Source organism: Watersipora subatra, chromosome 10, assembly GCF_963576615.1.
Source record: "Watersipora subatra chromosome 10, tzWatSuba1.1, whole genome shotgun sequence".
NCBI classification, from domain to species: Eukaryota; Metazoa; Bryozoa; class Gymnolaemata; order Cheilostomatida; family Watersiporidae; genus Watersipora; species Watersipora subatra.
Window position 1 is genome coordinate 32,314,103 of NC_088717.1, and position 24,090 is coordinate 32,338,192.

The 24,090-nt window shown below is 33.6% G+C and overlaps 1 protein-coding gene across 1 annotated transcript in view; it reads left to right on the top strand.

Moving 5' to 3' along the window:
• LOC137406573 (retinal dehydrogenase 2-like) overlaps nt 1-24,090 on the top strand; it is a 105,651-nt gene that overhangs the window by 79,376 nt on the left and 2,185 nt on the right. Inside the window, exons 10-12 of the mRNA XM_068093172.1 lie at nt 12,889-13,053; nt 14,321-14,478; nt 14,868-14,942. Coding sequence (XP_067949273.1) covers nt 12,889-13,053; nt 14,321-14,478; nt 14,868-14,942 — 398 coding nt within the window. The remainder of the gene's footprint in view (nt 1-12,888; nt 13,054-14,320; nt 14,479-14,867; nt 14,943-24,090) is intronic.

The following is a 24,090-nucleotide window of genomic DNA, read 5'->3' on the forward strand; positions in this document are numbered from 1 at the left end:
ACTTTATCAGCTGACATGAACTTGTTTATTAACTCTATTAGCTGACATGAACTTGTTTATTAACTCTATTAGCAGACATCAACTTGTTTATTAACTCTATTAGCTGCCATGAACTTGTTTATTAACTCTATCAGCTGACATGAACTTGTTTATTAACTCTATCAGCTGACATGAACTTGTTTATTAACTCTATTAGCTGACAGGAACTTGTTTATTAACTCTATTAGCTGACAGGAACTTGTTGATTAACTCTATCAGCTGACATGAACTTATTTATTAACTCTATTAGCTGACAGGAACTTGTTTATTAACTCTATTAGCTGACATGAACTTATTTATTAACTCTATCAGCTGACATGAACTTGTTTATTAACTCTATTAGCTGACATGAACTTGTTTATTAACTCTATTAGCTGACAGGAACTTGTTGATTAACTCTATCAGCTGACATGAACTTATTTATTAACTCTATTTGCTGACAGGAACTTGTTGATTAACTCTATTAGCTGACATGAACTTGTTTATTAACTCTATTAGCTGACATCAACTTGTTTATTAACTCTATCAGCTGGCATGAACTTATTTATTAACTCTATTAGCTGACAGGAACTTGTTTATTAACTCTATTAGCTGACATGAACTTATTTATTAACTCTATTAGCTGACATGAACTTGTTTATTAACTCTATTAGCTGACATGAACTTGTTTATTAACTCTATCAGCTGACATGAACTTGTTTATTATTTCTATTAGCTGACATGAACTTGTTTATTAATTCTATTTGCAGACATGAACTTGCTTATTAGCTCTATCAGCTGACATGAACTTGTTTATTAACTCTATCAGCTGACATGAACTTGTTGATTAACTCTATCAGCTGACATGAACTTGTTTATTAACTCTATCAGCTGACATGAACTTGTTTATCAACTCTATCAGCTGACATGAACTTGTTGATTAACTCTATCAGCTGACATGAACTTGTTTATTAACTCTATCAGCAGACATGAACTTGTTTATTAACTCTATCAGCTGACATGAACTTGTTTATTAACTCTATCAGCTGACATGAACTTATTTATTAACTCTATTTGCTGACAGGAACTTGTTGATTAACTCTATTAGCTGACAAGAACTTGTTTATCAACTCTATCAGCTGACATGAACTTGTTTATTAACTCTATCAGCTGACATGAACTTGTTTATTAACTCTATCAGCTGACATGAACTTGTTTATTAACTCTATTAGCTGACAGGAACTTGTTTATTAACTCTATCAGCTGACATGAACTTGTTTATCAACTCTATTAGCTGACATGAACTTGTTTATTAACTCTATCAGCTGACATGAACTTGTTTATCAACTCTATTAGCAGACATGAACTTGTTTATTAATTCTATTAGCAGACATGAACTTGTTTATTAACTCTATTAGCTGACATGAACTTATTTATTAACTCTATTTGCTGACAGGAACTTGTTTATTAACTCTATTAGCTGACAAGAACTTGTTTATTAACTCTATTAGCTGACATGAACTTGTTTATTAACTCTATTAGCTGGCATGAGCTTGTTTATCAACTCTATTAGCAGACATGAACTTGTTTATTAACTCTATCAGCTGACATGAACTTATTTATTAACTCTATTAGCAGACATGAACTTGTTTATCAACTCTATTAGCAGACATGAACTTGTTTATTAACTCTATTAGTAGACATGAACTTGTTTATTGACTCTATTAGCTGACAGGAACTTGTTGATTAACTCTATTAGCTGACAAGAACTTGTTTATCAACTCTATTAGCAGACATGAACTTGTTTATTAACTCTATTAGTAGACATGAACTTGTTTATTAACTCTATTAGCAGACATGAACTTGTTTATTAACTCTATTAGCAGACATGAACTTGTTTATTAACTCTATCAGCTGACATGAACTTGTTTATTAACTCTATTAGCTGACATGAACTTGTTTATTAACTCTATTAGCTGACATGAACTTGTTTATTAACTCTATCAGCTGACATGAACTTGTTTATTAACTCTATCAGCTGACATGAACTTGTTTATTAACTCTATCAGCTGACATGAACTTATTTATTAACTCTATTTGCTGACAGGAACTTGTTGATTAACTCTATTAGCTGACAAGAACTTGTTTATTAATTCTATTAGCTGACATGAACTTGTTTATTAACTCTATTAGCTGACATGAACTTATTTATTAACTCTATTAGCTGTCATGAACTTGTTGATTAACTCTATTAGCTGACATGAACTTGTTTATTAACTCTATCAGCTGACATGAACTTGTTTATTAATTCTATTAGTAGACATGAACTTGTTTATTAACTCTATTAGCTGACATGAACTTGTTTATTAACTCTATCAGCTGACATGAACTTGTTTATTAACTCTATCAGCTGACATGAACTTATTTATTAACTCTATTTGCTGACAGGAACTTGTTGATTAACTCTATTAGCTGACAAGAACTTGTTTATTAACTCTATTAGCTGACATGAACTTGTTTATTAACTCTATTAGCTGACATGAACTTGTTTATTAACTCTATTAGCTGACATGAACTTGTTTATTAACTCTATTAGCTGACATGAACTTGTTTATCAACTCTATTAGCTGACATGAACTTATTTATTAACTCTATCAGCTGACATGAACTTGTTTATCAACTCTATTAGCTGACATGAACTTGTTTATTAACTCTATTAGCTGACATGAACTTATTTATTAACTCTATCAGCTGACATGAACTTGTTTATTAATTCTATTAGTAGACATGAACTTGTTTATTAACTCTATTAGCTGACATGAACTTGTTTATTAACTCTATCAGCTGACATGAACTTGTTTATTAACTCTATCAGCTGACATGAACTTATTTATTAACTCTATTTGCTGACAGGAACTTGTTGATTAACTCTATTAGCTGACATGAACTTGTTTATCAACTCTATTAGCTGACAAGAACTTGTTTATCAACTCTATTAGCAGACATGAACTTGTTTATTAACTCTATTAGCTGACATGAACTTGTTTATTAACTCTATTAGCTGACATGAACTTATTTATTAACTCTATTTGCTGACAGGAACTTGTTTATCAACTCTATTAGCTGACATGAACTTGTTTATCAACTCTATCAGCTGACATGAACTTGTTTATTAACTCTATCAGCTGACATGAACTTGTTGATTAACTCTATTAGCTGTCATGAACTTGTTGATTAACTCTATTAGCTGACATGAACTTGTTTATCAACTCTATTAGCTGACATGAACTTGTTTATTATTTCTATTAGCTGACATGAACTTGTTTATTAACTCAATTAGCTGACATGAACTTATTTATTAGCTCTATCAGCTGACATGAACTTGTTTATCAACTCTATTAGCTGACATGAACTTGTTTATTAACTCTATTAGCTGACATGAACTTATTTATTAACTCTATCAGCTGACATGAACTTGTTTATTAATTCTATTAGTAGACATGAACTTGTTTATTAACTCTATTAGCTGACATGAACTTGTTTATTAACTCTATTAGCTGACATGAACTTATTTATTAACTCTATCAGCTGACAGGAACTTGTTTATCAACTCTATTAGCTGACATGAACTTGTTTATTAACTCTATTAGCTGACATGAACTTGCTTATTAACTCTATCAGCTGACATGAACTTGTTTATCAACTCTATTAGCAGACATGAACTTGTTTATTAACTCTATTAGCTGACATGAACTTGTTTATTAACTCTATTAGCTGACATGAACTTATTTATTAACTCTATTTGCTGACAGGAACTTGTTTATCAACTCTATTAGCTGACATGAACTTGTTTATTAACTCTATTAGCTGTCATGAACTTGTTGATTAACTCTATTAGTAGACATGAACTTGTTTATTAACTCTATTAGCTGACATGAACTTGTTTATTAACTCTATTAGCTGACATGAACTTATTTATTAACTCTATTCGCTGACAGGAACTTGTTTATCAACTCTATTAGCTGACATGAACTTGTTTATTAACTCTATTAGCTGACATGAACTTGTTTATTAACTCTATTAGCTGTCATGAACTTGTTGATTAACTCTATTAGTAGACATGAACTTGTTTATTAACTCTATCAGCTGACATGAACTTGTTTATTAACTCTATCAGCTGACATGAACTTGTTTATTAACTCTATTAGCTGACATGAACTTGTTTATTAACTCTATTAGCTGACATGAACTTATTTATTAACTCTATTTGCTGACAGGAACTTGTTTATCAACTCTATTAGCTGACATGAACTTGTTTATTAACTCTATTAGCTGACATGAACTTGTTTATTAACTCTATTAGCTGTCATGAACTTGTTGATTAACTCTATTAGTAGACATGAACTTGTTTATTAACTCTATTAGCTGACATGAACTTGTTTATTAACTCTATTAGCTGACATGAACTTGTTTATTAACTCTATCAGCTGACATGAACTTGCTTATTAACTCTATCAGCTGACATGAACTTGTTTATTAACTCTATTAGCTGACATGAACTTGTTTATTAACTCTATCAGCTGACATGAACTTGTTTATTAACTCTATTTGCTGACAGGAACTTGTTGATTAACTCTATTAGCTGACATGAACTTGTTTATTAACTCTATTAGCTGACATGAACTTGTTTATCAACTCTATTAGCTGACAAGAACTTGTTTATTAACTCTATTAGCTGACATGAACTTGTTTATTAACTCTATCAGCTGACACGAACTTGTTTATTAACTCTATTTGCTGACAGGAACTTGTTGATTAACTCTATTAGCTGACATGAACTTGTTTATCAACTCTATTAGCTGACAAGAACTTGTTTATCAACTCTATTAGCAGACATGAACTTGTTTATTAACTCTATTAGCTGACATGAACTTGTTTATTAACTCTATTAGCTGTCATGAACTTGTTGATTAACTCTATTAGCTGACATGAACTTGTTTATTAACTCTATCAGCTGACATGAACTTGTTTATTAATTCTATTAGTAGACATGAACTTGTTTATTAACTCTATTAGCTGACATGAACTTGTTTATTAACTCTATCAGCTGACATGAACTTGTTTATTAACTCTATCAGCTGACATGAACTTATTTATTAACTCTATTTGCTGACAGGAACTTGTTGATTAACTCTATTAGCTGACAAGAACTTGTTTATTAACTCTATTAGCTGACATGAACTTGTTTATTAACTCTATTAGCTGACATGAACTTGTTTATTAACTCTATTAGCTGACATGAACTTGTTTATTAACTCTATTAGCTGACATGAACTTGTTTATCAACTCTATTTGCTGACATGAACTTATTTATTAACTCTATCAGCTGACATGAACTTGTTTATCAACTCTATTAGCTGACATGAACTTGTTTATTAACTCTATTAGCTGACATGAACTTATTTATTAACTCTATCAGCTGACATGAACTTGTTTATTAATTCTATTAGTAGACATGAACTTGTTTATTAACTCTATTAGCTGACATGAACTTGTTTATTAACTCTATCAGCTGACATGAACTTGTTTATTAACTCTATCAGCTGACATGAACTTATTTATTAACTCTATTTGCTGACAGGAACTTGTTGATTAACTCTATTAGCTGACATGAACTTGTTTATCAACTCTATTAGCTGACAAGAACTTGTTTATCAACTCTATTAGCAGACATGAACTTGTTTATTAACTCTATTAGCTGACATGAACTTGTTTATTAACTCTATTAGCTGACATGAACTTATTTATTAACTCTATTTGCTGACAGGAACTTGTTTATCAACTCTATTAGCTGACATGAACTTGTTTATCAACTCTATCAGCTGACATGAACTTGTTTATTAACTCTATCAGCTGACATGAACTTGTTGATTAACTCTATTAGCTGTCATGAACTTGTTGATTAACTCTATTAGCTGACATGAACTTGTTTATCAACTCTATTAGCTGACATGAACTTGTTTATTAACTCTATTAGCTGACATGAACTTGTTTATTAACTCAATTAGCTGACATGAACTTATTTATTAACTCTATCAGCTGACATGAACTTGTTTATCAACTCTATTAGCTGACATGAACTTGTTTATTAACTCTATTAGCTGACATGAACTTATTTATTAACTCTATCAGCTGACATGAACTTGTTTATTAATTCTATTAGTAGACATGAACTTGTTTATTAACTCTATTAGCTGACATGAACTTGTTTATTAACTCTATTAGCTGACATGAACTTATTTATTAACTCTATCAGCTGACAGGAACTTGTTTAACAACTCTATTAGCTGACATGAACTTGTTTATTAACTCTATTTGCTGACATGAACTTGCTTATTAACTCTATCAGCTGACATGAACTTGTTTATCAACTCTATTAGCAGACATGAACTTGTTTATTAACTCTATTAGCTGACATGAACTTGTTTATTAACTCTATTAGCTGACATGAACTTATTTATTAACTCTATTTGCTGACAGGAACTTGTTTATCAACTCTATTAGCTGACATGAACTTGTTTATTAACTCTATTAGCTGTCATGAACTTGTTGATTAACTCTATTAGTAGACATGAACTTGTTTATTAACTCTATTAGCTGACATGAACTTGTTTATTAACTCTATTAGCTGACATGAACTTATTTATTAACTCTATTCGCTGACAGGAACTTGTTTATCAACTCTATTAGCTGACATGAACTTGTTTATTAACTCTATTAGCTGACATGAACTTGTTTATTAACTCTATTAGCTGTCATGAACTTGTTGATTAACTCTATTAGTAGACATGAACTTGTTTATTAACTCTATCAGCTGACATGAACTTGTTTATTAACTCTATCAGCTGACATGAACTTGTTTATTAACTCTATTAGCTGACATGAACTTGTTTATTAACTCTATTAGCTGACATGAACTTATTTATTAACTCTATTTGCTGACAGGAACTTGTTTATCAACTCTATTAGCTGACATGAACTTGTTTATTAACTCTATTAGCTGACATGAACTTGTTTATTAACTCTATTAGCTGTCATGAACTTGTTGATTAACTCTATTAGTAGACATGAACTTGTTTATTAACTCTATTAGCTGACATGAACTTGTTTATTAACTCTATTAGCTGACATGAACTTGTTTATTAACTCTATCAGCTGACATGAACTTGCTTATTAACTCTATCAGCTGACATGAACTTGTTTATTAACTCTATTAGCTGACATGAACTTGTTTATTAACTCTATCAGCTGACATGAACTTGTTTATTAACTCTATTTGCTGACAGGAACTTGTTGATTAACTCTATTAGCTGACATGAACTTGTTTATTAACTCTATTAGCTGACATGAACTTGTTTATCAACTCTATTAGCTGACAAGAACTTGTTTATTAACTCTATTAGCTGACATGAACTTGTTTATTAACTCTATCAGCTGACATGAACTTGTTTATTAACTCTATTTGCTGACAGGAACTTGTTGATTAACTCTATTAGCTGACATGAACTTGTTTATCAACTCTATTAGCTGACAAGAACTTGTTTATCAACTCTATTAGCAGACATGAACTTGTTTATTAACTCTATTAGCTGACATGAACTTGTTTATTAACTCTATTAGCTGACATGAACTTATTTATTAACTCTATCAGCTGACATGAACTTGTTTATCAACTCTATTAGCTGACATGAACTTATTTATTAACTCTATTAGCTGACATGAACTTGTTTATTAACTCTATTAGCTGACATGAACTTGTTTATCAACTCTATTAGCTGACAAGAACTTGTTTATTAACTCTATTAGCTGACATGAACTTGTTTATTAACTCTATCAGCTGACATGAACTTGTTTATTAACTCTATTAGCTGACATGAACTTATTTATTAACTTTATCAGCTGACATGAACTTGTTTATCAACTCTATTAGCTGACATGAACTTATTTATTAACTCTATTAGCTGACAGGAACTTGTTTATCAACTCTATTAGCTGACATGAACTTGTTTATTAACTCTATTAGCTGACATGAACTTGTTTATTAACTCTATTAGCTGTCATGAACTTGTTGATTACCTCTATTAGTAGACATGAACTTGTTTATTAACTCTATTAGCTGACATGAACTTGTTTATTAACTCTATTAGCTGACATGAACTTGTTTATTAACTCTATCAGCTGACATGAACTTGCTTATTAACTCTATTAGCTGACATGAACTTGTTTATTAACTCTATTAGCTGACATGAACTTATTTATTAACTCTATTTGCTGACAGGAACTTGTTTATCAACTCTATTAGCTGACATGAACTTGTTTATTAACTCTATTAGCTGACATGAACTTGTTTATTAACTCTATTAGCTGACATGAACTTATTTATTAACTCTATTAGCTGACAGGAACTTGTTTATCAACTCTATTAGCTGACATGAACTTGTTTATTAACTCTATTAGCTGACATGAACTTGTTTATTAACTCTATTAGCTGTCATGAACTTGTTGATTACCTCTATTAGTAGACATGAACTTGTTTATTAACTCTATTAGCTGACATGAACTTGTTTATTAACTCTATTAGCTGACATGAACTTGTTTATTAACTCTATCAGCTGACATGAACTTGCTTATTAACTCTATTAGCTGACATGAACTTGTTTATTAACTCTATCAGCTGACATGAACTTGTTTATTAACTCTATTTGCTGACAGGAACTTGTTGATTAACTCTATTAGCTGACATGAACTTGTTTATCAACTCTATTAGCTGACAAGAACTTGTTTATCAACTCTATTAGCAGACATGAACTTGTTTATTAACTCTATTAGCTGACATGAACTTATTTATTAACTCTATTTGCTGACAGGAACTTGTTTATCAACTCTATTAGCTGACATGAACTTGTTTATTAACTCTATTAGCTGACATGAACTTGTTGATTAACTCTATTAGCTGTCATGAACTTGTTTATCAACTCTATTAGCTGACATGAACTTGTTTATTAACTCTATTAGCTGACATGAACTTGTTTATTAACTCTATTAGCTGTCATGAACTTGTTGATTACCTCTATTAGTAGACATGAACTTGTTTATTAACTCTATTAGCTGACATGAACTTGTTTATTAACTCTATTAGCTGACATGAACTTGTTTATCAACTCTATTAGCTGTCATGAACTTGTTGATTAACTCTATTAGTAGACATGAACTTGTTTATTAACTCTATCAGCTGACATGAACTTGTTTATTAACTCTATCAGCTGACATGAACTTGTTTATTAACTCTATTAGCTGACATGAACTTGTTTATTAACTCTATTAGCTGACATGAACTTATTTATTAACTCTATTTGCTGACAGGAACTTGTTTATCAACTCTATTAGCTGACATGAACTTGTTTATTAACTCTATTAGCTGACATGAACTTGTTTATCAACTCTATTAGCTGACATGAACTTGTTTATTAACTCTATCAGCTGTCATGAACTTGTTGATTAACTCTATTAGTAGACATGAACTTGTTTATTAACTCTATTAGCTGACATGAACTTGTTTATTAACTCTATTAGCTGACATGAACTTGTTTATTAACTCTATCAGCTGACATGAACTTGCTTATTAACTCTATCAGCTGACATGAACTTGTTTATTAACTCTATTAGCTGACATGAACTTGTTGATTAACTCTATCAGCTGACATGAACTTATTTATTAACTCTATTAGCTGACAGGAACTTGTTTATTAACTCTATTAGCTGACATGAACTTATTTATTAACTCTATTAGCTGACATGAACTTGTTTATTAACTCTATTAGCTGACAGGAACTTGTTGATTAACTCTATCAGCTGACATGAACTTATTTATTAACTCTATTTGCTGACAGGAACTTGTTGATTAACTCTATTAGCTGACATGAACTTGTTTATTAACTCTATTAGCTGACATGAACTTGTTTATTAACTCTATCAGCTGGCATGAACTTATTTATTAACTCTATTAGCTGACAGGAACTTGTTTATTAACTCTATTAGCTGACATGAACTTGTTTATCAACTCTATTAGCTGACATGAACTTGTTTATTAACTCTATTAGCTGACATGAACTTGTTTATCAACTCTATCAGCTGACATGAACTTGTTTATTAACTCTATTAGCTGACATGAACTTGTTTATTAATTCTATTTGCAGACATGAACTTGTTTATTAATTCTATTTGCAGACATGAACTTGTTTATTAGCTCTATTAGCTGACATGAACTTGTTTATTAATTCTATTTGCAGACATGAACTTGTTTATTAACTCTATCAGCTGACATGAACTTGTTTATTAACTTTATTAGCTGACATGAACTTGTTTATTAACTCTATTAGCTGACATGAACTTGTTTATTAACTCTATTAGCAGACATCAACTTGTTTATTAACTCTATTAGCTGCCATGAACTTGTTTATTAACTCTATCAGCTGACATGAACTTGTTTATTAACTCTATCAGCTGACATGAACTTGTTGATTAATTCTATCAGCTGACATGAACTTATTTATTAACTCAATTAGCTGACATGAACTTGTTTATCAACTCTATTAGCTGACATGAACTTGTTTATTAATTCTATTTGCAGACATGAACTTGTTTATTAATTCTATTTGCAGACATGAACTTGTTTATTAGCTCTATTAGCTGACATGAACTTGTTTATTAATTCTATTTGCAGACATGAACTTGTTTATTAACTCTATCAGCTGACATGAACTTGTTTATTAACTTTATTAGCTGACATGAACTTGTTTATTAACTCTATTAGCTGACATGAACTTGTTTATTAACTCTATTAGCAGACATCAACTTGTTTATTAACTCTATTAGCTGCCATGAACTTGTTTATTAACTCTATCAGCTGACATGAACTTGTTTATTAACTCTATCAGCTGACATGAACTTGTTTATCAACTCTATCAGCTGACATGAACTTGTTGATTAATTCTATCAGCTGACATGAACTTATTTATTAACTCAATTAGCTGACATGAACTTGTTTATCAACTCTATTAGCTGACATGAACTTGTTTATCAACTCTATCAGCAGACATGAACTTGTTTATTAACTCTATCAGCTGACATGAACTTGTTTATTAACTCTATCAGCTGACATGAACTTATTTATTAACTCTATTTGCTGACAGGAACTTGTTGATTAACTCTATTAGCTGACAAGAACTTGTTTATCAACTCTATCAGCTGACATGAACTTGTTTATTAACTCTATCAGCTGACATGAACTTGTTTATTAACTCTATCAGCTGACATGAACTTGTTTATTAACTCTATTAGCTGACATGAACTTGTTTATTAATTCTATTAGCAGACATGAACTTGTTTATTAATTCTATTAGCAGACATGAACTTGTTTATTAACTCTATTAGCTGACATGAACTTGTTTATTAACTCTATTAGCTGACATGAACTTGTTTATTAACTCTATCAGCTGACATGAACTTGTTTATTAATTCTATTAGCAGACATGAACTTGTTTATTAATTCTATTAGCAGACATGAACTTGTTTATTAACTCTATTAGCTGACATGAACTTGTTTATTAACTCTATTAGCTGACATGAACTTGTTTATTAACTCTATCAGCTGACATGAACTTGTTTATTAACTCTATTAGCTGACATGAACTTGTTTATTAACTCTATCAGCTGACATGAACTTGTTTATTAACTCAATTAGCTGACATGAACTTGTTTATTAACTCTATCAGCTGACATGAACTTGTTTATCAACTCTATTAGCTGACATGAACTTGTTTATTAACTCTATTAGCAGACATGAACTTGTTTATTAATTCTATTAGCAGACATGAACTTGTTTATTAACTCTATTAGCTGACATGAACTTGTTTATTAACTCTATCAGCTGACATGAACTTGTTTATTAACTCTATCAGCTGACATGAACTTGTTTATTAACTCTATTAGCAGACATGAACTTGTTTATTAACTCTATTAGCTGACATGAACTTGTTTATTAACTCTATCAGCTGACATGAACTTGTTTATTAACTCTATTAGCTGACATGAACTTGTTTATTAACTCTATTAGCTGTCATGAACTTGTTTATTAACTCTATCAGCTGACATGAACTTGTTTATTAACTCTATTTGCAGACATGAACTTGTTTATTAACTCTATCAGCAGACATGAACTTGTTTATTAACTCTATTAGCTGACATGAACTTGTTTATTAACTCTATCAGCTGACATGAACTTGTTTATCAACTCTATTAGCAGACATGAACTTGTTTATTAACTCTATTAGCTGACATGAACTTGTTTATTAACTCTATCAGCTGACATGAACTTGTTTATCAACTCTATTAGCTGACATGAACTTGTTTATTAATTCTATTAGCTGACATGAACTTGTTTATTAACTCTATTAGCAGACATGAACTTGTTTATCAACTCTATTAGCAGACATGAACTTGTTTATTAACTCTATTAGCAGACATGAACTTGTTTATTAACTCTATTAGCAGACATGAACTTGTTTATCAACTCTATCAGCTGACATGAACTTGTTTATTAACTCTATCAGCTGACATGAACTTGTTTATCAACTCTATTAGCTGACATGAACTTGTTTATTAACTCTATCAGCTGACATGAACTTATTTATTAACTCTATTAGCTGACAGGAACTTGTTTATTAACTCTATTAGCTGACATGAACTTGTTTATCGACTTTATTATTGTCCAGATATCTTCAGACTTCGTGCTTTCTGTTCTGTTCACAGATAAGTGAGATGCAGATGAAGAAAGTGCTTGCCTACATCGAGAAAGGCAAGGCAGAGGGAGCCAAGCTTAAGTGTGGAGGTGAAAGGATTGGCGACAAAGGGTTCTTTGTACAGCCCACTGTCTTTTCTGGAGTAACAGATGACATGACCATTGCCAAGGAGGAGGTAACATGGTCGTTATATAATTTTTTTGAAACAAGCAAGAATATATTTACAAACAGTTAGAGGACTTGAATGTTTAATACGCTACATATGGTAATAAAGACTGCTCAAGACATTTGTGCTTATTTAACATATCACAATCTGTATTAAAATAAAAATTGTGTATGATTTTTTAATTCATAAACTCATTTTGTAACTAATGCTAATGGTAATAGAGTTAATTAACAATTAATTTACTAAATTAAGAGTTGATGTTCTCTTCTACCGTAAGTGAATGTAAAATGGCACCTATTTGTCGTTGGTTCACCAGCATTTAGAGATTAAAAATTGGATTGAGACCCTTTAAACTATCAATTGCGAAGGAGGTGTGGAGGTCAAGTGACAGTAGCTAGTAACGAGCCCTATTACTGCATTTATTCATAAAACATTTGTGACTTATAGCCATCATTATACATCCCGCAACAATGTTGAAAACTTTGCTCAACAACCTTTTAGAAAAATATCAACAATGGCTCTTGCTGTTCATTTTGCAATTGATAGTGATCAAGGCAGGTTTAAAATGTCAAGGAACTTGTTTAGCTGACCGGAGCTCGTCCACTGTTAAGATTACTTATAGAACAGTTGAAATGTTTTGAACATCACCTGCAGATTATAAATGATACTGTATTTGGTATCATGTAGGATACACAGTCAAGAATGACATCCTATGAGCTAACATTTAATAGGATGTGGCTGTACTGTCTATAACATGTAGACAGTACAGCCACAGTTGCCACTTTGTATAACACTTTTAGCGTTCTGCAAAGTGGCAATCCCATGTGCCATGAGAGATCATCATGTGAAATCAGTATGTGCATGTTTATTAGGTGGTTCAGTGGTGCAGTGATAGTCTACTTGGATTCAAGTCTGATTATCTCGGTTCAATTCCAGCGTGCTACAATTTCTTCCTAATGCTTTTGGTGTGCCTTCGGATGAACACCGCTTTATGTAGTAAAGAGTGGTATCATTCATATCTTAGATTTGATGCTAGATTATGTACAAGCATAGCATATTGTGTTACTCCTGTGTTCACATTACACCTGATGCCTTTATCAGCTATGCATGTAGATCATTGTTTAAGTCTTTCCGATCTTCATCGCTCTTTTTTATTCAATCAACAATTACTGGTCTTATTCACAATTGAACATCAAAAAATGATCTTAAATCCTTCACATCTCATTAGCTGCTTAACCGTTTATGATTTGGTAACATTGGAGTTGTCTTCTTACAGATATTTGGACCTGTTCAGAGCATACTCAAATTTACTGACATTGAAGATGTATTAGATAGATGCAATAACACTGACTATGGCCTGGCTGCCGGTGTCTTTACGAGTGATGTAAATAATGCCACCTACATGGCGCACAACCTAAAGGGAGGCACAACCTGGTGAGTTTTAGCGTTCTTTACTTGGTGAGTTCTAGCAATCTGTATCTTGTGAGATCCAGCGTCATAAACCTGGTGAGTTTCAGCGTTCAGTACACCTGGTGAGTTCCAGCATTCAATACCTGGTAAGTTCCAGCATTCAATACCTGGGGAGTTCTAGTGTTCAGTGCCTGGTGAGTTCCAGCATTCAATACCTGGTAAGTTCCAGCATTCAATACCTGGGGAGTTCTAGTGTTCAGTGCCTGGTGAGTTCCAGCATTCAATACCTGGTGAGTTCCAGCATTCTGTACCTGGTGAGTTCCAGTATTAGGGTTGCAATACATTTGCTTTTATCTAAATTTGTTCTCATAATAGTAGACAAACTAGAAATCACATGGTTGTTTTGTTTGCAGGGTCAATTGCGCTGACATTATCACTCATCAGACTCCTTTTGGTGGATTTAAAGGTTCCGGATTCGGCAAGGAGCTGTAAGTGATGAGTTAATGCTTATTTATTTATGTGTCTGACTCGCAAGTACAAGTGTGCGTGTAGATTCCTGTGTTGGCATGTCTAAGGCATGTCTGGATGTAGGGAATAACTGTGCTTAAAGATGTGGTTGCGTCAAATTTGAGTTGATCTTAAAAGAAAGCATTTTTTTTCTCTATCAGTTGATATGTTGTTTGTTGTGTTACGCGATCTCATTGCCAAGATATTTGAAGATTAAAATCGAAAAAATCTGATCGCGGTAAAAACTCTCAGGCCACAAAAACGTGCCCAGACTTGCCCAAAATGATGTCACGCGTTATACAACCTTCTCTATCTCTCGTATTCACATCGGCTATTTGTGATAAAAGTCTAGTCCTACGCGGCTCTATTGGCATATATCTTATTTTGTATTTGCTCATGTTGGCTAGAATAAAATTTTAAATCCAGCTACAGATGCATTATTATGAATGTTTCAAAGGCATCAAATAACGAAAATTGAAAATTTGTTCTACTCACTTTCTCCAAATGTTGTGTAAACATTTGGGTACTGACTACCAATTCTACCGGTCTACGGTAATTCTGTCAAGCTAACTATGTAGATTAAGGTCTTTGTATCAGCACAGTTCCGCCGCTACCCATACTAACGATATACAGCCTCCCATAAGTCCCGCCCACCTTATGTCTGTCGCCTATCCTTGGGGCGGGGCTGTATATCATTGCCTACACCGACGACTACTAGTTTCTTACTACCGTAAGTAAGCAAGTCGCGTCTTTGAAAAGAATATACATAGGGATAAAGTTTTAAGGATGAGAAGTCTGCTGCAAACTGAATTTGAACTCACATTCTCCAGTTCTGCGGACATCCATATACCATATCCAATTCACTACAATATTCTGCAAATCATGTTTTGCATTATCTTCAACAATATTATTTTATTATATAATTTTTACAAGCAAAAATATTTTCATCTCGGCATAAAGCTTTTATTAAAGATATTCATCAAGTCGTGACCACTCACATAGTTTTAGCTGATACAATAAGACAAATTCATCTACTGCAACAAACTCAAACAAAACATCATGGTTTATGCAGCACACATTCAAGTCTTTCTTTCCCCTTTATGGCAGTCTCCACACTGACAAAGCTGCTTCGGCTGGTGGGACGACATAAACATTCTGTAATCAGTAAAACAAATGCAATAAATATATGTCATTCATAGGTTTGTCATTCTAAAGCGTGTCTATTGAAAGCTTTCAAATTGGGAGTTAAATAGATTGCGAGTGTAATTTTAAAAACGAATAAACGTTTAACAAAGGCACAAGTACGCCAAGCCAACGATTCGAAGCTTTGGTTCTGGAAATTGAAGATTTGCATTGATCAATCGATTTTCTTCACTTTTTACAAGTGAAAAGTGAACATCTAATGTCAAATCATAAATCTAATTTACTAGATAAAGCTGCCGCAGAAAATTTGAAGCAAATGTAGCTAGGTGAACCGATAAAAAAATATAAAACGATGATTAGTGATAGCAAAAAGTTATAATTTTATTAATTAGTACATGTATTAATGAGTACTAAAATATTACCTTTAGTATATTCATCAATCTAAGCCATTGTATAGCTAGATGCTAAAGATTAAAAAGAAGCCGTCAAGAACTCACTGTACATACGTATCTTGCACGCTCAGGAAATTACATTTTAGCCTCAAACAGGGAAATATAATCTGAATGTAAACTCAACAGGAAACTCTATAGGAGACTCAAAGTAAAAGATAAATTTACCTCCATTCTCCGATCTTCCTCCGTAGAACTTTAGCTACCTGATGCCAAGAAAAGTCGGAGTCACCTTCGCAGTAACTTTACAGCAATTTTACAATTACATGTATATTGTTCGCCAATAAAACGTGTCGATCGAGTAATTCATTAAAGTAACGATGTTAATTAATTTAGTAAATATCGATGTCCATGCGATTTAATAATAGAGTAAAATCCCTAAATTTGAGATCACAGACAACACGTTTTACGAGTGATAACATTTATTATGGCCTATATAAAAATTTCGCGCTGATGATTGGCTAAGGAAGCGACCTCATATTTATCGCTCGTGGTTTCTTTTCAGGTATATTGCTTGTGACGTCACGAAAAAAGCACCCGCTGGAATGTGAGCTTTTTAAGAGGGTCTCATTCAAACGCATATATCTCTGGACAGGGTTGGTCTACAAAGACAAAAATGGCATCAAATTGTAGCTGATGTTTTAGCCTTTTATGGGTCATAATTTCATTAAATCGAATTTTTTGACGCAACCACATCTTTAACTATAGTACATGCATCACGTCCTCTGGTCATGTCGTCTCTTCAGGTAGTCAAACAAGTTATTTGCAAAATTTGGCAAAATTACAAGTGACTCTTATCATTTGTTTAATTATTTCCCATTTTCTTGAAGCTATTTTGTTGTTTGTAGTGGAAAGAAGATTGGTGTGGTGATATTTGCTCTCATAAAATGTTTAAACGGAATAGCTTGTGGCATACTGATATGGACAGAAACTTCCATAACTTTGGTGATTAGTAATGTACAACCTTGTGATAAAAATTGTTCACTCTGCTTTTAATGTTTATTAGAGATGAAGAGAAAAAAATCCTAATTTGATGTTTTGTGATGAAAAATGGACCAACTGTTCGCAGCCCATTTAATAAACTGCCCTTGAATTTGTTGGCAAAGTGGATGATAAGTGTTCATGTGTCTACATAGGTGTACATAGGTGTATATAGGTGTGCGTGTGTGCGCGCGCGTGTGTAGGTGTGTGTGTGTAGGTATGTGTGTGTAGGTATGTGTAGGTGTGTGTGATGTGTGGCGTGTGTGTGTGTGGTATGTGTGTGGTATGTGTGTGGTGTGTGTGTGTGTGTTTGTGTGTGTGTGTGGTGTATGTGTGCGGTGTGTGGTGTATGTGTGTGGTGTGTGTGTGTGGCGTGTGTCTGTGGTGTGTGTCTGTGGTGTGTGTCTGTGGTGTGTGTCTGTGGTATGTGTAGTATGTGTGGTGGGTGTGTCTGTGGTGTGTGTAGTATGTGTGGTGTGTGTGTCTGTGGTGTGTGGTGTGATGTGTGTGTGGTGTGATGTGTGGGGTGTGTGGTGTGGCATGTGTGGTGTGGCGTGTGTGTGTGGTGTGTGTGTACGTACACCTCACACATGATTGTACCTATGTGTACTTATATGTACATCAGTGTACACAGGCATACATATATGCAAATAGGTGTATATTTGTGTAGACAGGTGTCCATATATCTACATAGGTGTACATATATGTACATAGGTATACTTATGTGTACATAGGTGTACACGTCTGCACATAGGTATACACAGGTGTAAATATGTGTACACAGGTGTACATACCATAAAACCTTTAATTGAATGCCATGGCGCCCTATTTTTCAATCCTTCTTTTCAAGTGGCGTTCAATTGAAGGTGGCGTTTAAATTAGAGTTGCCCTGATTTTGGTATCGGTATCAGTGCTGATATGGGTGTTAAGTATATGAATCGGTATCGGATAATCTTTAATTAAAAAATCTGAAACTTCATTTACTTTTTACCGATCAACTATTTAGCAGAAAACAGCATTTTAGCCTGCTATACTAATAAAGATCATCAGCTGCAAGTTCCTTACTCTTACCTAATGAATTCCAGATCTGTCACACTATTTCATGTCTATAGCCTGATCAACATCACCACAGCTGAGGAACCTCTACTTTAGTCAGGACATGATCACAAAGTGTGGTATTTCTCAATTACAGCCATGGGATTTAATGCAGCCAAAAACCAACAAGATAATAAAGAAGGGAACAAGAATGCAGTGTGATATTGTAAAGGAATTTGCCAGCCTCATAGATATATACGAGGTCTGATCCAAAAGTTCCCGGAATTGAGTTGTATACTCGTGCATATTCACACGATGGAAAAACCCATTGCAGGGTTGGCTGGGAAACACCTCTGGAGTGTTGTCACAAAATTTCAGGTTGCTATGACAATGCGTTCTCATGTGAGCTAACGATATGTCAAGGTCTGTCCGGTCCTTCGGTATTTTTTTTAACAAATTTATCGTCATGCCTAATCAATCGGAACAGCGTATTTGCATTAAATTTTGTGTGAAATTAGGGAAAACAAGTACTCAGACAGTTGAAATGTTAACTACTGCTTTTGAAGATGCTGGTCTATAAAGAACACAAATTTTTGAGTGGTACAAACGTTTTTGTGAAGGTAGAGACAGCACTGAAGATGACGCGAGGTCTGGCAGACCAGCGTCGGCAAGAACCTGCTCGTAAATTGACAGTGTGAGGTCACTAGTCATGCCAGATCGACGTTTAACCATTAGAGATATTTTGAGAGACTGGACTTATTTTTGGAACTGTTCAAAAAGTTTTAACTGACAATTTAAACAATTTTTAACAGATTAAACGAGTCGCAGCAAAGTTCGTGCCAAGCTTGCTGACTGATGACCAAAACGAGCTCAGGATGCACGCTTGCAACGATTTTAAGGAAGCTTTCAAGAATGATCAAAACTTTATTTTAAAGGTCGTAATATCCTTGTTTTTCTTAATTTCACACAAAATTTAATGCAAATGCGCTGTTCCTGTTAATTAGACATGATGATAAAAAAAAATTTTTAAAATACCGAAGCACCGGACAGACCTTGACATATCGTTAGCTCACATGAGAACGCATTGTCATAGCAACCTGAAATTTTGTGACAACACCCCAGAGGTGTTTCCCAGCCAACCCTGCAATGGGTTTTTCCATCGTGTGAATATGCACGAGTATACAACTCAATTCCGGGAACTTTTGGATCAGACCTCGTATACCTAGATTGGCCAATAGGGAAAAAGCCTGTCAGACTTAAATAGCAGGACGTAACGTCATTGTATTGTACCTCACGCTTGACTGCACTGCTGGTAACAATGAAGCTTACGAGGACAATTTGACAAAATCACATTTATTTTCACATAAAAACCTTCTTGGATACATAATCCAGTAAACTAAAGCAATTCTGTGATAATATCTGATAACCACCTTAGATTAAAACTATAAAAGTTATGAATTGTTGCGAACAAGTCATGAGCCATCAGGGCTTTATTTGCCACCCTCTCCTATCCCCATTCTCTCTTTTCCCCTTCTCCAAAGAAGAAGTGAGAAGGGGAAAAGAGAGAAGGGAGAAAAGAGAGGGGGGCAAATAGCCCACCCACTCAAAGATCCAGACCCTGGCTAGGTAAATAGACTAATATCATGTTGAACTAAACATGACGAAATAGGATGAGCCTGTGAAGTTTTGATCTGATCAGGGAAATGGAACCAACGGCTTTCTTAGCTGGAGCTGGAATGAGACCAAGGAATGCAGGGTCAGACCAGACTCAGGGTCAGCAATGAAGGCCAAGATCGGGTTGGACCGGGTCAGCATTTATCATTTATCGGGTCAGCATCGGGTCGATTTTTTATTCATTTAAGGTTAAGAGATAGTTCTATTACAGCCTAATGTTGTTACATCAATGAACTGAGATAGAAGAAACCCTTATCACACCAATCATTATATTTTGTGGCTTGGTTTATAGATGCAATCTACAATTTATGGCTAGACATTGGTGGATCAATGCTATCCAATGGGTGATAGATTAATGGCATGATTTGGCTAGTGTTTTTATTACAAATTTTATTTTCAACTGCTATTATAATTAACAAGAGATTAGTTAAGAAATACTTTACAAATATAGAAATAGATAACCCAGCATAGTGGAAAACAAAAATTCATCACTTCCCTAAAACTTCTGGTATTAGTGAAAGAAACTAAAAATAAAATAAATTTGCTAGGTTGAAGGTTCTTAGACGCGCTTTTAAATTCCTCAGGATGCCCTCGTTGTAAATGCCTCAGTAGTATTGAGGTGGATCGTTCTTTGTAGCTTAAAGGTTGACTTGCAACAAAATTCACATTACTGTTATTTGGTATCAAAATATTCACCATGTTTTACTCTGTTGTGTTGTAGGTGCCAAATACGTGGAAAGATGATTACAAGCATTTAAAAGCTCAAAAACGAAAAGCCGCTGTAGATTGGAATCTCTTTATTTCGATGACGTAGACATTATAGTTTGGTTATCGTCTTGTCACGTGATGTTCTCAGGTGAATTGAAAAGCCAATAAGAAGCTAAATATAAAACTTATCGTAGCACTAGTTTATGACAAACACTTCGGGTTTTACCAAAGACCCCGTATCAAATATAGATGCTCGCTACTTTACAGTTTTGTTTCGGCATTATTCCATCGTCAAGTCGTCATCTGATCATGTGACCAAATATTTTGAAAATAATTTTTGCAGCATTTTTCGATTATCACAGGTGACCAACAGGCTCGTCATGATTATCAGACAATGATATGTACTCCTTCGAGCTAAGGTTAAAAAGTTTAACGATTTTTTACGGTAAGTTATAAGATATCACTGCTAAAAGTGACAGCATTACAATGACGATAAAACAGACGCGTAAGAACAATAGACATGGTTTTATTGAATGCGTGAAGTATATTTATAAAAATATTTTGACGAATGAGGTTGTATGAAAGTGTAAACAGAAACCATCCTGTAACAACTACATCCTATTTGAGCCGTTTTGGAAAGCGAATTCAAACTACGGCGGTCTCGTGTCATGTGGCTGCGATTAACTGTTCATTTTTTAACTTTTAAGAGCTTGTAATCACATTTCTACATATTTGGCACCTACAACACAACAGAGTAAGACATGGTGAATCTTTTGATACCAAATAACTTTAATGTGAATTTTATTGCAAGTCAACCTTTAAACAATAGCATGATGTTGAACCTCAGCAACTTCTCCATGGTAGCACTTAGTGCTAGCCTGGGAAAGTTTTTCACCAATCCAGCACTACTAAGCAACACTCTCGTCGCTTTCTCACTGTGGTTGCAAACCTCAATCACCACAGGCGAAGACAAAGTCAAGCTACCACGATTCTTAACTGTGATTAGGGAATTTGTTGCTTGGTTTACATCATACCGTAGTTGGTAACATCTACGGTGCTAGTGATACAATCATTACATTTCAGCTTTGGTGACCTAGCCAGCTACATAGCCAGCAGTAAAATAATCATTCTGTCTCATTTTTGACTTAAGACATACTTGCATACTCATCATATTTAGTCATGTTTAGTTCAGCGTGATATTAGTCTATTTACCTAGCCAGGGTCTGGCTCTTTGAGTGGGTGGGCTATTTGCCCCCCCCCCATTTCCTTTCTCCCTTCTCTCTTTTCCCCTTCTCACTTCTTCTTTGGAAAAGGGGAAAGGAGAGAATAGGGATAAAAGAGGGTGGAAAATAAAGCCCTGATGGCTCATGATTTGTGTGCAACAATTCATACCTTTTATAGTTTTAATCTAAGGTGGTTATCAGATATTATCACATAATTGCTTTAGTTTACTGGATTATGTATCCAAGAAGGTTTTTATGTGAAAATAAATGTGATTTTGTCAAATTCTCCTCATAAGCTTCATTGTTACCAGCAGTGCAGTCAAGCGTGAGGTACAATACAATGACGTTACGTCATGCTATTTAAGTCTGACAAGGCAACCGATAAGAATAGCTATTATTGGCCAATCTAGGTTTATATATCTATGGCCGGCCTTTACTTGGCACGATCTAGATTATTACATAAAGAGACAAGAATGCGTGCAGTTTTGTTCAGTTTTTATTTATTAAGGAAATTCCACTAGCCGAGGAGCGTACGGCTATCTGCTCTGCCCAACTGAGTGAGCGCACTCTTTTATATACAATAAACTCACTTGTTTCGGCTAACGGAACCGAGTAAAAACCGTATAATATTAGTAATAAACAGAATCGCTAATTCGTTGGCATGGTTATAATACAGCGATAAACGAAAACATAATAGCGATATAGTATATGTACAAATTAATAACGATATAATAAAAAAAACAACACAGCATACAAGATATATCATATAAAAATAAATACACGAATTATGAAGTCATGGCCCGGCGTCCACCACAATATTTCTATTTACTAGGATTATGAAAGTAATCCGAGCAGACGATGCATAAAGTTATTCATCTCTCTCTTGATCCTGACGCTAAATAGCTTGTTTGTTGGGTTGTTTTTGTTTGGTTTGGTTGTGAATGTAATTTGTTTCCCTCTTTTATTATATTTATTTACAAATAAACTTTTGAAGTTTGTCTAAATAATTATTTGGACAAACTAAAAAGTTGATTTAACCAAAATCTTAAAACATCATTTGATGAGCTAGTTTTGGTGAGTAAACTATTGTAGGTTAAAACTATAAATTTAAAAAACGTTCTTTCATGTGAATATATATATATCTTTTATTTATAATTAGTTAAATACAAACAAATAAATATATTTATATTTTCTATAATAAAATGAACAATTATCTATGCAACACAAAAGATCTGAATCGGATTATTTTTCAATAAAAATTGGTATATATCGGATCGGTATCTGAATCGGCTGATGAATTTAGAATCAGGCCATCTCTAGTGCCATCTCTAGCTGCCGGTGTGTTTTTCAAATGGCTCGTCAGGATTTTGGGAAAATAAATTAAGGCCTTTTCGGACGAAGCGAATGTCGCCCATATTTTGCCCTCTTTCTTTGATGGAGCGGTATTAAACCTCTTAGAAGCAATAAATCTGCTAACTTACCTCTAACTTGTCAATGATCTCTAAATAAAATTTCCATCGGGAAGCTGACTAATATTTCTACCAGTTGATATCTATTGCCTGCAATTAATCTACAATAATATAATAGCCTTCTTGCTTTTCAATTTTGTTGTTTCATTCTAAACTTGAAAGCATATTTATATATACATTCCTCAAAGTTGGTCGTAAGTATGTGTGTGTAGTTCCAGCTATAGCTATTAAAATCTTTGAATAAGGAATCTACAATCTGATGGATTTGAACTCATAGAGATTACTACTGCACATTTAAATTCCAGGCGCTCTACCACTGAGCCATACAAGACGTAATGATCTAAGTTGATACCGTATAGCGAATGTACGCGCTAATTATTTTAGCATTGCGCCCATGCGTTATGATGCCCCTGTTAAGATTTTTTTTTCGTAAGGTTTGATTACTAT